The 13,948-nt window shown below is 44.6% G+C and overlaps 1 protein-coding gene across 2 annotated transcripts in view; it reads left to right on the top strand.

The window, feature by feature from the left end:
* TRPC4 (transient receptor potential cation channel subfamily C member 4) overlaps positions 1–12,294 on the top strand; it is a 370,139-nt gene extending 357,845 nt beyond the window's left edge. For both annotated transcript variants that reach the window (XM_054720360.1, XM_008159223.3), the window contains 3 exons: positions 9,816–9,857; positions 9,983–10,072; positions 11,575–12,294. In XM_054720360.1, the coding sequence (XP_054576335.1) occupies positions 9,816–9,857; positions 9,983–10,072; positions 11,575–12,294 (852 nt within the window). The remainder of the gene's footprint in view (positions 1–9,815; positions 9,858–9,982; positions 10,073–11,574) is intronic.
* Positions 12,295–13,948: the final 1,654 nt, after the last annotated feature.

Raw genomic sequence — 13,948 nt, 5'->3', positions numbered from 1 at the left:
TGGAAGTCACTTTGTATAACCAAGATATGGATTAGAATATCAAATCATACTTGAAAGGGACTTTAGAAATCATTTAACTCAACTATTTCCTTTAAAAGAGAACTTATTTACCTTGCTCAGCATTTCATGATCCCTTGGTGACAGAGCTGGGGAAAAAACTGGGTGATTGTTTCCGTCTAATGTGCCTTTCACTGCCTTTCCTTGTTTCCCTGAAAATTCTGATCAGCATGCAACAATACCCTCCATATTGTGTATTTACCTTTTAAGTTTTATCAACAGGTCTTACAGATCCTATCACTGTTTTCAGTTTCCTCTTAGATTCCTGTATCTCAAAGTTCTCATTTAACAAGATGGCATGCCTTCTGCTCTCATCCTAACTTGCTAATTATTTAAGCCACATTTTTGAAACAGAAAATTGAAACTAAACTCTAAGTAGAGTTTATGCATTTTTTGAATCAATTTTCTCTACCCTTCCTATTTGTGATTCACTTATTGACTCTTGTCACCTAGAAGATGTTCATTCTCTTCCCTGCCCTTCAGGGTTACCACCATTGGTCCTCTCTAGATTCCATTACTGGTGATTTTATCTTGCTATTTATGACTACTGGGTAACAACTAACCCTGAAGAATTAAATAACTCTTAAAAAAAAACAAAAAAAAAAAAACTTTGGACTTGTTAGGGTCGCTGAAGGAGTAACGCACAAAGGCCAAAAGTGGTAAAGAGTTATACATTTATTAGGTCATCTGGTAACCAGATGGGCTGAGCCCCCAAATAGCACCAGCAGCCAGGGACAAGGAGTCAGAAATTTTATTTTATTTTTTATTTTATTACTAAGGGCCCGGTGAACGAAACTTGTGCACTGGGGTGGGAGGGGGGGGCCTCAGCTCAGCCTGCCCCCTCTCATAGACTGGGAGCCTTCCATGGGGAGCGGGCCTAAGCCACAGGTTAAAATGGAAATTGGAATGAGATACAACTAATGTGAGGGGGGGGGGGGGAAGGCACCAGCCCCATCACCCCGCTCCTGCAGCCACTGCCAGCCACTGCAACTGCCAAGATGTTTTCATCAACACGGACTCCAGTCCCTTCACCACAAAAAAATTACAACTTTCTTTAGGCATTTTCAAGATGTGTCTTTCATAGGATATGACATTTCTTTTTTTCTTTTTATAATCCTCACCTGAGGATATGTTTCCATTGATTTTTAGAGAGTGTGGAAGAGAGAGGGAAAGACAGAGAGAAACATCAATGTGAGAGGGACACTTTGATTCATTGCCTCCTGCATGAGCCCTGACCTGGGCACTGACTAGGGAGGAGCCTGCAACCTAGGTACATGCCCTTGATCAGAATCAAACCTGGACCCTGTGGTCGGCAGGCTGAGGCATTATCCACTGAGCCAAACCCGTTAGGGCAGGATATGACATTTCTTAGCCCTCCAGCAGCAGACCTTCATTTTTTTCCTCCATAAGTGTGGTGGAAAAACCCTAAATCACCTTTTTGGATTCTTATTACCTAAGTTACCAAGAACATTACCAGTGGTGTACAGGGAGCTTAGCCAATGAGCAGTCAGAAAAGGTGTTTCCTGTGCAGCTCATGTGCAGAGGCAGGACTGCTGGCAAGCCGAGGCTAGCACGCGCCCCCCTTCCCCCGCCCCCCGTCTCCGGGCCTACTCAAACCTCTGCTGCGGCTTGGGCAGCCCCCCCCCCCCACCTCAGCTCTTCCTAAGCCTCCGCTGTGGCTTAGGCAGGGCCCCCCAGATCTGCTCAACCCTCTGCTTGGGCAGGGCCGACCAGCTCCTCTCCAGCCCTGCTCAAGCCTCTGCCACCCCGCCCCAGGCCACTTGGTGCTAAGGCCTGTTGGCCAGGAGTGGCCAGGGGCATTCTGGGACCCCAGCTGCTCAGGGCCTATGTGCAGGCCTACAGGCTCTGAGCGGCCTGAGTCCCAAGTATGTTCCTGGGACCCAGGCTGCTGGGCGCCTATGTATGCAATAAAAAAATTTGCCTATGTATGCAAATTAGCCTGCCATCTCTGTTGGGTTAATTTGCATACTCACTCCTGATTGGCTGGTGGGTGTTGCAGAGGTATGGTCAATTTGCATATTTCTCTTTTATTAGTGTAGATTTCTTTTTTTTTTTAATTAAATTTTATTGCGGTGACATTAGTCATCATGAACATATAGGTTTCATGTGTGGATTACTATTTTACAAAATCTGTATGTAGGACCATGTGCCCACAACCCAAAGTCAAATCTTCCCCTGTCACCTCATATTAGGACCCCTTTCTCTCCTCACACCCCTCACTCTGGCAATCACCACACTGCTGTTTGTGTTCATAAGTTTCAGTTTTATATTCCACATATGAGTGAAATCATATAGTTCTTAGCTTTTTCAGTCTGACTTATTTCACTTTGCATAATGTTTTCAAGGTCCATCCATCTTGTTGTAAATGGTGCTATTTCATCCTTTCTTATGGCCGTGTAGTACTCCATTGTGTATACATACCACATCTTCTTTATCCAGTCCTCTATCACAGGGCACTTTGGCTGTTTCCAAGTCTTGGCCACTATGAATAATGCTGCAATGAACATAGGGGTGCATATATCTTTGCGTATAAATGATTTTGAGTTTCTTGGGTATATACTGAGGAAGGGGGATGTTGGGTCATATTGTAGCTCTATTTTTAATTTTTTGAGGCAACGCCAGACTGCTTTCCATAGTGGTTGTACCAGTCTACATTCCCACCAGCAGTGAATGAGAGTTCCCTGTTTTCCGCAATATCTCCAAAACTTGCTGTTGTTTTTCTTGTTGATAATGGCCACTCTAACTGGTGTAAGGTGGTATCTCATTGTAGTTTTCATTTGCATTTCCCTGATTGGCAGTGAGGTTGAACATCTTTTCATATATAGGACTCTAGGCAATCTTTTTTGGCAGGGAATTCTCTGGGCAGGTCCATATCCTGGGCAAGTCCTAAGGTGAAAGATAGTGGTCTTAGCAAATGGAATGTGGTCTAAGCAAAAGAAAATGGCTGTGAAGTAGTCTACAGGTCAGTTCCCAGGGGAGGGAGTATCAATTCAATTATTTGATCAGATCTAACAGGACTTTCTTATATGGATAATTAGGTATTCCAGGTAAATTAACCTTTCATTTGGAATACTTTCTGGGGGAAAGCATAAATGAAGCAGAAATATTTTATTGATCAAAACCTTTACTATAGAAAGAAAACTCATTGAGAAATGGCTTCTCTCTGGGAAATCATAAAAATCCTACCAAAGGGACAACCTATTTGGAAATTTTTTGCTTAATCTCATTTTATCATCAAAACACTCTCAGTATTAAAGCACTGGTTCTCAAACTTTAATGTGTACTAGAATCATAGGGAATCTCCATTTTAACAAGCACTTATAGCTTGTAGCTTTAATTAGAAACTCCTGTTTACAAAATCACTGGTGTCTGGATCAGCTATTTAAACTAAAATAAAACTAGTGTTTCTACTTGTGGCTCCAGAGTTTGGATCACTTAAATAAAGTAAAAATATGTTATGCAATACTTCACCAAAGTGTTTAATTAATATAACACACACACACACACACACACACACACATACACACACACACACATACTAGAAGCCCGGTGCACGAATTTGTGCATGGGTGGGGTCCCTTGGCCTGGCCTGCCATCAGGGACAATCAGGGGGGCCGGCACACAGGGGGAGAAGGACCACAGGAGGTTGCCCAGCCAGCCCCCCAATCAGGGCCAATCAGGGAGGCTGGCCTGCCAGTGGGAGGGACCAACTGCCAATTCTGCGAGGAATTGAGCTCCCTCCTACCTCCTGTCTGAGTCTGGGGTGCGGGTGAAAGAGCTTCGGGGCTGTCAGGGCTTCAGCAGCAAGCTAACCAATGGCCAACTCCATGAGGAATCGGGCTCCCTCCTCCCTCCTGTCTGGGTCCAGGGTGCAGGTGAACTAGATTTGGGGTTGACAGGGCCCCAGCAGCAAGGTCTATATATAAATATATATATAAATTTTTCAATTACAATTGACATTCAATGTTATTCTATATTAGTTTCAGATATACAGCAAAGTGGTTAGGAAATCATGACCTTTGCAGAATGTTATCCCCACTGCTTCAAGTACCCACCTTGCCCCAAACATATTTGTCATAATACTAGAGGCCTAGGGCAAAAAAGTTCATGCACTGGAGAGGGGTGTTCCTCAGTCCAGCCTGGGACCCCTTGCGGGATGTCTGACTGTCTGTAAGATCGGGCCTGAACCGACATTCAGACGTCCCTCTCATAATCTGCGACTGCTGGCTCTCAACCACTTGCCTGACTACCTGCCAGCCTGATCACCCCTAACCACTCCCCTGCCAGCCCAATCGATGCCTAACTACTCCCCGGCCAGACTGATTGCCCTCAACTGCCCTCCCCTGCCAGCCCAGTCACCCTAAACTGCCCTCCCCTGCCAGCCTCGTCACCCCTAAATGCCCTCCCATACAGGCCTGGCTGCCCCTAACTGCCTTCCCCTGCTGGCCTGATCAGCCCCAACTGCCTTCCCCTGCAGGCCCGGTCCCCTCCAACTGCCCTCTGCTAACGACCCAGTCACCCTCAACTGCCCTCCCCTGCAGGCCCAGTCACCCACAACTGCCTTCCCCTGCAGGCCCGGTACCCCCAACTGCCCTCTTCTGCCATCTCAGTCACCCTTAACTACCATCCCCTACAGGCCTGATCACCCCAACTGCCCTCCCCTGCTGGCCATCTTGTGAACACATAGTGGCGGCCATCTTGTGCAAGGACGTGATCATAAATTTGCATATTACCTCTTTATTATATAGGACTAGAGGCCCGGTGCATGAAATTCGTGCACGGGGGGAGGGGTGTACTTCAGCCCAATCTGGGACCCCTTGAGGGATGTCCAACTGCCTCTTGGACATCCCTCTCACAACCCAGGACTGCTGGCTGCCAACTGCTCGCCTGCCTGCCTTCCTGATTGGACCTAACCGCTTCTGCCTGCCAGCCTGATCACCCCTTAACCACTCCCCTGACAGCCAGATTGATGCCTAACTGCTCCCCTGCCAGCCTGATTGCCCCTAACTGCCCTCCCCTGCGGGCCTGTTCACCCCTAACTACCCTCCCCTGCAGGCCTGGTCCTCCCCAACTGCTCTCCCCTGCAGGCCTGGGTCCCCCCCAACTGCCCTTCCCTGCAGGCCCAGTCACCCCCAACTTCCCTCCTCTGCCAGCCTGATCACCCCTAACTGCCCTCCCCTGCAGGCTTCATTGCCCCAAACTGCCCTCCCTTGCAAGCCTGGTTCCTCCCAACTGCCTTCTCCTGCTTGCCTGATTGCCTACAATTGCCCTCCCTTTCAGGCCTGGTCCCTCCCAACTGCCCTCCCCTGCTGGCCATCTTGTGGTGGCCACCTTGTGTTCGCATGAGGGCAGGATCTTGACCACATAGGGGCAGCCATCTTCTGTGTTAGAGTGATGGTCAATTTGCATATTATTCTTTTATTAGATAGGATAGAGGTCTGGTGCATGGGTGGGGGCGGGCTTGCCCTGAAGGGTGTCCTGGATCAGGGTGGGGGTTCCCTTGGGGCATGGGGAAGCCTGGGCGATGGGCCTGTGGTGGGTTGCAGGCCAGCCATGCCCCCGGAGACCCAAGCGGAGACCCTGGTATCTGGGATTTATTTATCTTTTACAATTGAAACTTTGTAGCCTGGAGCGGAACCAAGCCTTCTGCTCACTCCATGGTGGCAGCCATTTCTGTTGGGATTTATTTATCTTCTATAATTGAAACTTTGTAGCCTTAAGCAGAGGCCAAGCCAGGCCAAGGTGTGCGGAAAGCTTGGCTTCCTCCATCGCTGGGGAAACCCAAGCCTCCCTCCTGCTCTCTCTGTGGCTCCAACCATCTTGGTTGGGTTAATTTGCATATTCACTCCTGATTGGCTTGTGGGTGTGGCTTGTGGGTGTGGCGAAGGTACAGTCGATTTGCATATTGCTCTTTTATTAGATAGGCTTATTTTATTGACTATATTCCCTATTCTATAATCTATACCTCTGTGAACATTCTGCAACTAAAAATATTTTCTGCTCAATCCCTTCACCTTTTTCACCCAGCCGCCAATATCCCTCCCCTCTGACTACTATAAGTCTGTTCTATGTATGTATGAGTCAATTTTTATTTTATTATTTGGTTTATTTTGTTAATTAGATTCCAAATATAAATGAAATCATATGGCACTTATCTTTTCTGTATGCCTTATTTCACTAAGCATAATACCCTTTAGGTCCATTTATGCTATTGCAAAGGGTAAGATTTCATCTTTTTTATGGTCCAATAGTATTCCATTGTGTAAATGTACCACAGCATTTTATTCACTCATCTATTGAGGGGCACTTGGGTTGCTTCCATATCTTGGCTATTCTAAATAATGCTGCAATGAACATAGGATGCATATATATTTTTTGAATTAGTGTTTTGGTTTTATTTGGATACTAGAGGCCCGGTGCACAAAATTTGTGCCTGGGGGAGGGGGAGTCCCTCGGCCCAGCCTGCACCCTCTCACAATCTGGGACTCCTTTGCAAACCGGCAATCAGACATCCCTCTCGCAATCTGTGACTGCTGGCTCCTAACTGCTCACCTGCCCGATCGCCCCTAACCACTGTGCCTGCCTGCCTCATCACCCCTAACCACTCGCCTGCCTGCCTGTTTGTCCCTAATCGCCCCTGCCTGGGCCCCCGCCACCATGGCTTCATCCAAAATGATGTCCAAAAGGTCGTTTGGCTGTCCAGTCTAATTAACATATTAAACTTTTATTATTATAGACTAGAGGCCCGGTGCACGAAATTTGTGCATGGAGAGGGGTTGTCCCTCAGCCCAGCCTGTACCCTCTCCAATATGGGACCCACCGGGATCAGGCCTAAACGGGCAGTCAGACATCCCTCTCACAATCCAGGACTGCTGGCTCCCAACTGCTTGCCTGCCTGCCTTCCTGATTGCCCCTAACCGCTTCTGCCTGCCAGCCTGATCTCCCCCTAACCACTCTGCTGCCAGCCTGTTTGCCTCCAACTTCCCTCCTCTGCCGGCCTGGTCACCCGTAACTGCCCTCTCTTGCAGGGTTGATCACCTCCAACTGACCCTCCCTTGCAGGCCTGGTCCCTCTCAACTGCCCTCCCTTGCAGGCCAGGTGCCTCCTAACTGCCCTCTCCTGCTGGCCATCTTGTGGTGGTCATCTTGTGTCCACATGGGAGCAGGATCTTTGACCACATGGGGGCAGCTATATTGTGTGTTGCAGTGATGATCAATCTGTATATTACTCTTTTATTAGATAGGATAGAGGCCTGGTACAGGGGTGGGGGCCAGCTGGTTTGCCCTGAAGGGTGTCCCGGATCAGGTGGGGGTTCCCTTGGGGCGTGGGCCGGCCTGAGCGAGGGGCCTGTGGTGGTTTGCAGGCCGGCCACACCCCCTGGCAACACAAGCAGAGGCCCTGGTATCTGGAATTTATTTTCCTTCTACAATTGAATCTTTGTAGCCTGGAGCAGAGCCAAGCCTGGGGCTCCCTCCGAGGCCAGCAACCATTTGTGTTGGGGTTATAATTGAAACTTTGTTGCCTTAAGCAGTTGGACCTGGCCAGGGTGTGTGGAAAGCTTTCCTTCCCCTGTTGCCGGCGGCAACCCTGGCCTGCTCTCTCAAGCTCCGTTCTGCTGCCATTCTGTTTAAATTTGTTTACCTTCTATAATTGAAACTTTGTAGCTTGAGTGGAGGCTTAGGCCTGGCAAGGGCAGGCGGAAAGCTTGGCTTCCTCTGTTACCTAGGAAACCTTGCTCTCAGTGGCTGTAGCCATCTTGGTTTGGATTAATCCCTCTCACAATCCAGGACTGCTGGCTCCCAACTGCTCACCTGCCTGCCCTCCTGATTGGCCCTAACCGCTTCTGCGTGCCAGCCTGATCACCCCTTAACCACTCCCCTGACAGCCATATTTATGCCTAACTGCTGCCCTGCCAGCCTGATTGCCCCTAACTGCCCTCTCCTGCAGGCCTGGTCACCCCTAACTGCCCTCCCCTGCAGGCCTGGTCCCCACCAACTGCTCTCCCCTGCAGGCCTGGGTCCCACCCACCTGCCCTTCCCTGCAGGCCTGGTCGCCCCCAACTTCCCTCCTCTGCCAGCCTGGTCACCCCTAACTGCCCTCCCCTGCAGGCTTGATCACCACCAACTGCCTCCCTTGCAGGCCTGGTCTCTCCCAACTGCCCTCCCCTGCTGGCCTGATCACCCACAACTGCCCTCCCTTGCAGGCCTGGTCCCTCCCAACTGCCCTCCCCTGCTGGCCATCTTGTGTCCACATGGGGCAGCCATCTTTGATCACATGGGGGCAGCCATCTTGTGTATTGGAGTGATGGTCAATTTGCATATTACTCTTTTGTTAGATAGGATAGAGGCCTGGTGTATGGGTGGGGGCCGGCTTGCCCTGAAGTGTATCTCGGATCAGAGTGGGGGTTCCCTTGGGGCATGGGGTGGCCTGGGCGAGGGGCCTGTAGTGGTTTGCAGGCTGTCCATGCCCCCCGGCAACCCAAGCAGAGGCCCTGGTATCTGGGATTTATTTATCCTACCTTATAATAGACAAATATGCAAATTGACCGCACCTTCGCTATGCCCAAGCCACGCCCACCAACCAAGCCACATCCACCAACCAATCAGGACGAGTATGCAAATTACCCCAACAAAGATGGTGGCTAATTTGCATATCAAGACAGCGTAGAAAGAAGCCAAGAGATGCTGAAGGGAGCAAAGCTGTGGAGAAGCAAGCAAGGCAGGGGGAGGAGAAGGGAGGAGCGGAGGTGGGGCTGGGAGAGAAGGAAGGAGAGTGGGGAGGGCTGGCGGAGAAGGCGGGCCGGGGGACAAGGGAGGAGTGGAGGCGGGGAGGGCTGGCGGAGAAGGCGTGCCAGGGGACAAGGGAGTAGTGGAGGCGGGGCGGGCTGGTGGAGAAGGCGGGCCGGGGGACAAGGGAGGAGCGGAGGCGGGGTGGGGTAGAGTGCAGCAGGAAACCCTATTGCAGGATTTTTCCTGCAACGAGAATGCTAGTCTTCTATAATTGAAACTTTGTAGCCTTGAGCGGAGTCCAGGGTCAGCCAGGAAGCTTGACTTCTTCCATTGCCAGGGAAACCCAAGCCTCCTGCTCGCTCTGTGGCCGCAGCCATTTTTGTTGGGATTTATTTATCTTTTATAAATGAAACTTTGTAGCCTTGAGCAGAGGCCAGGGCTGGCCAGAGCAGGTGGGAAGCTCGGCTTCCTCCATTGCTGGGGAAACCCAAGCCTCCTGCTTGCTCCGTGGCTGCAGCCATCTTGGTTGGGTTAATTTGCATACTCGCTCCTGATTGGCTGGTGGGTGTGGCTTGTGTGCATAGCGGAGGTACGGTCAATTTGCATGTTTGTCTTTTATTAGTGTAGATAATAATAGCTATTATTCTATTGAATTTTTATTTGACATTTTTTCTATTTTTCAATTTGATTTGGCCCATCTGTTTTTCTTAGCATCATTTCAAGTGATTTCAGATGTCTGTCAACTATAATTACTGATTTCCCTATCTCCTTATGTTAGAAAAGCAACATTTACATTATTTTAAACTTATTTTGTATATCAAATTCCATACAGGTTATAACCTTGCATTTGCTCTTTTGGTTCACTCATTCTTTTGATTCATGTGAAGCACTTTCTGGCACTTTCCACTGTCTAATTAAATTCTCCCTCTGAAAAAATTAAAAAATATTCTTCATTAAAAGAACAAATTAATTATTTTATAGAATGGTAAACATCCTTTCCCTTTTCAGAGGCGAACTGCTGATAATTTGAGAAAACATCACCAGTATCAAGTAAGTTAATCATATATTATATCTTGAAATTTGCATTAAAATACAGTTCCGTTTTCAGAACTAACCAAAGAAAGAAATCATATATATGCATTGAATATCATTTGTGTTATTTTTAAATACCTCAGGAAGTTATGAGGAACCTGGTGAAGCGATATGTTGCTGCAATGATTAGAGATGCCAAAACAGAAGAAGGCCTGACTGAAGAAAACTTTAAGGTACCTAATTTTACTTTAATGATGAAATCACCAAGAAGCTGATTCTGCAGAGCATGGAATCTGACATAGCACATTGACAATCAAAACTGGAAACACAGCTGTGTGTTCCAGCTAGATTTTGTGTCTTCTAAATTAAAGCACTATTGTATTATCCAAAAGAGTGATGACATTTCTTCTCAAAATGCATTGTTTTCAAATATACTTACTCTCAAATGTCGAGATGACTTTATTGAAGGCATAGAAAATCCTGGCATTCTGACTGCCTATCCTACTACTGAGTGAGCTTTAGTTTTTGAAATTTCAGGCTGATTTCTAATCCTGAAATGTTTAGTAACCAACTTGCTAAAAACAAAAACAAAATCTTTGTTTTGCACAGCTTTGATAGAAGAAAAATTTGCACTTAATTGTAACTTATAAACTTAGTGTTTTTCCCTGAGTTTTATTTTTATTGTAACCAGAGGAAATAGGTGGAATACATGAAATATATAAATAAATATAAATATATCATGTGTGTAAAATACCTCTGTTATTCTGCCTGAGTTTTTTGCTATTTTGGAGGAATGATTAAAGTCAATAAGATCTTATCGGCAAAATCTAACAAATAAAAAAAATCCTACAGGAGACCTTTAACAGAGAAAAGTAGCAAGTTTGACAGAGAACAAATATAACCAGCCACTTAGGTAAGAAGATAGATAAATTACAAAACTTAAAGCACCTTTATAGTTGGCGAGGATCCAAAATGTTCTTTACAGGCACAACATCCAAATTTTAGAATTAGATAGTCCTTGGTACTTTGGGAGATAGGTTGGAGGCAGGGGCCCACCTTAAAGGCCACCATTAGATTAGAGCTGAGAATTCAGATATCCAAAAAGAGAAGAAAAAGGATGAATCTCAGAAATGCTGTCTAATTGAATGAACCAATTTGTAACATTTTGTAGCTAACCGAGATACTGGGTTAAAAATCAACTTTAAGGTAGTAAATAATGGAAAGTTACTGCTAACCCTAGAAAGGGCAGGCTTCACTTTGTTTTGCTATATATGTCCCTTTGGACAGCAAAATATACCTATGTTAAAAATATTTGCAAAATGTATCCCAGAGAGAGTGTGAAGTGATTTGAAAGGAGATGGGTATTTGAAGAGGAAGTATTTGAAAATGTTTCCCCCCCAAAAAAAACAAAAAACAAACAAACAAACAAACAAAAAAACACCAACAACAATATACTTGACTATGCAGCAGTGAAAAAGAAAAGTCATCCTGTTTCTTTTCACATGAACCTTAGGAAGTGTCCTTATTACTACAGACCTTGCATAGGAAATTAATAGATATCACAATGACACAAGTACCAGGAAGAAAACTAGAAATTCTAGATAGAACCACAGCAGAGTGGAATCCTAGTTCTTAAAAATGTGTGAAACACATCAGCCCCATGTATGAAATGAACAAATGATGTTTACTAATGTTTATTTAAGTCACAAATTTCATCATTTTAAATTTCACTTAGGAACTAAAGCAAGACATTTCTAGTTTCCGCTTTGAAGTCCTGGGGTTACTAAGAGGAAGCAAACTCTCTACAATACAATCTGCTCAGACCATGAAGGACACTTCTAATTCAGCAGACTCAGGTGAAAAGAGTGATAACGAAGTTACCAGCAAAGACAAGAAGAACTTCAGCCTTTTCGATTTAACCACCCTGATCCATCCTCGATCAGCAGCAATTACCGCAGAAAGACACAACATAAGCAATGGTTCTGCACTGGTGGTGCAGGAACGCCTGCGGGAGAAACAGAGAAAAATGAATTTTGTGACTGATATAAAAAACTTTGGGTTATTTTATAGACGATCAAAACAAAATGCTGCCAAGCAAAATGCAAACCAAATCTTCTCTGTTTCAGAAGAGGTTGCTCGTCAACAGGCTGAGGTATCACTGGAGAGAAATATTCAACTGGAATCTCCAGGATTATCTTCAAGGGGTGACCTGGGCATACCTGGTCTCAGTGAACAATGCATATTAGTAGACCACCGAGAAAGGAATATGGACAGTCTAGGTTTGCAAGTTGGAAAGAGAATGTGTGCCTTCAAATCAGAGAAGGTGATGGTGGAAGACACTGTTCCAATAATACCAAAGGAGAAGCATGCAAGGAAAGAGGACTCTAGTACAGACTATGATGCAAGCCTCACAAACACAGTCATTCATGAAGATTATGTGACTACAAGATTGTGATACTTGAAGGAAGGAGGAAGCGTTTATCAGACATATATCTTTTCTATAGTGTTCTGAGTTTGGGGGAGTGTTTAAAAGCAAGTAAGCAAATTCTAACTTACACTCTATAGCATTTATCAACTGTAGCATAATAATGTGTAACGTTTAAATAAGGCAAAAGCTATCAAAAACCCTTGTTTTGCAGCCCACTTTTGCTTTCACAATTTGGTTTTTTGTTGTTAATAAGTAAACTCACCTTGTATCTTGCACTGTTGCAATAACATGGGCAATTTTTAGCTATCTTTTTCAATTAAAACAAATTCAACGTCATGATTTAGTTGACTCTTGTAGTAGATATTTTTAGCTACAAAAATTAATGTAGCTAAAATATTAGAGCTTTTCATAAATTTTTAGGCCTCTAGAGATTGGTACTTATTAAGGAGTTTTCACTCAGCCCTACGGTTTAGCTAAAAAACACAAATATTAGCAAATTATTTCTAAAGAAAAAGTGAATAATTATAGGACACAATTAAAGCAAGAAAGGCTTCTCATGGGGTCGGGGTCATGATCAAACTCTTTCGTTAAAATGATGGCTCAGTTGGTTGGAGTGTCCTCCTGTACACAGAAAGTTGGCAGGTTTGATTCCCATCAGGGGACATACCCAGATTATGAGGGTTCTATGTTTCTCTCTCTATTTCTCTCTCTCTCGTCCTCTCTCTCCTCCTCCTCTTTTTTCTCTCTAAAATCAATAAAGGTATCCTCGGTGAGGATTGAAAAAAAATTAAAAATGTAAGTCTGTATACTTCATAGAGTTTTAGTTTGACCAGTTTTTTCTTTCAGAAAGTAAATAAATGTCCTAATAAATTTGGATGACTGGTGATTTTTAGCATTTTACCAAAAAAAAAAAAAAGTTTTACTTGAAGTTTTATTTTTAAACAGCCTTTTTCAGGTGCAGTATTAATATGAGGCTTTATGAATAGAACTGAATTTCAAAAAGGTGACAAAAGTTGTTAGTGCCAGAAAAGAATCACTGTCAATAAGAATAGTTTAAGTACCTTAAACAGAGCAAGGTGGTTGATTGTGTTTTCATAATATTCAGATGAAAATTAATTCTAATAATTATTAAGCAAAACTAAATTCTACCTTTAATTAGTGCAATATTGCTGTCAATTCTAAAGACATTTATAAACCTAGTAGTTTCATCTTCTTTCCTCCAGTTACTGTTATACATTTTGTAGTAATTAAATTTTGTGGTAATCTATTGTTTTCAAGGCAATTTAACAATATTCCTTCAATGAACTACTAAAAGGAAAGTGGAGTATTTCACCTGAGGTACTGGAAACTTTTTAAAGTTTAAGTTGTATAACTTGTGTCTATTTAAACCATCATGGAAATGCAAGTTCCCTCACCACATGCAATTAGCATTTATTTCAAATCAATAGAAAAATGTTGAGTTTGTTTTACTTTAAAAATTACCTCCATGTACTAGACAAATTGTATATGATTTAGCATTAACCAAAAACTGCATAGTGCTACAAATTCTAGTTTCTGATTATAATACATCAAAATAATGAATAACAGCAATAACAATACCAGCCAGTTTTACGTACTATGTATGTATTAACATATGCACTGCTCATAACAACACTCTGAAGTAGCTACTATTCTTATCCCC

This window comes from Eptesicus fuscus, chromosome 8, assembly GCF_027574615.1.
Source record: "Eptesicus fuscus isolate TK198812 chromosome 8, DD_ASM_mEF_20220401, whole genome shotgun sequence".
Taxonomy (NCBI): Eukaryota; Metazoa; Chordata; class Mammalia; order Chiroptera; family Vespertilionidae; genus Eptesicus; species Eptesicus fuscus.
This window is presented reverse-complemented; position numbering and strand designations above follow the sequence as displayed.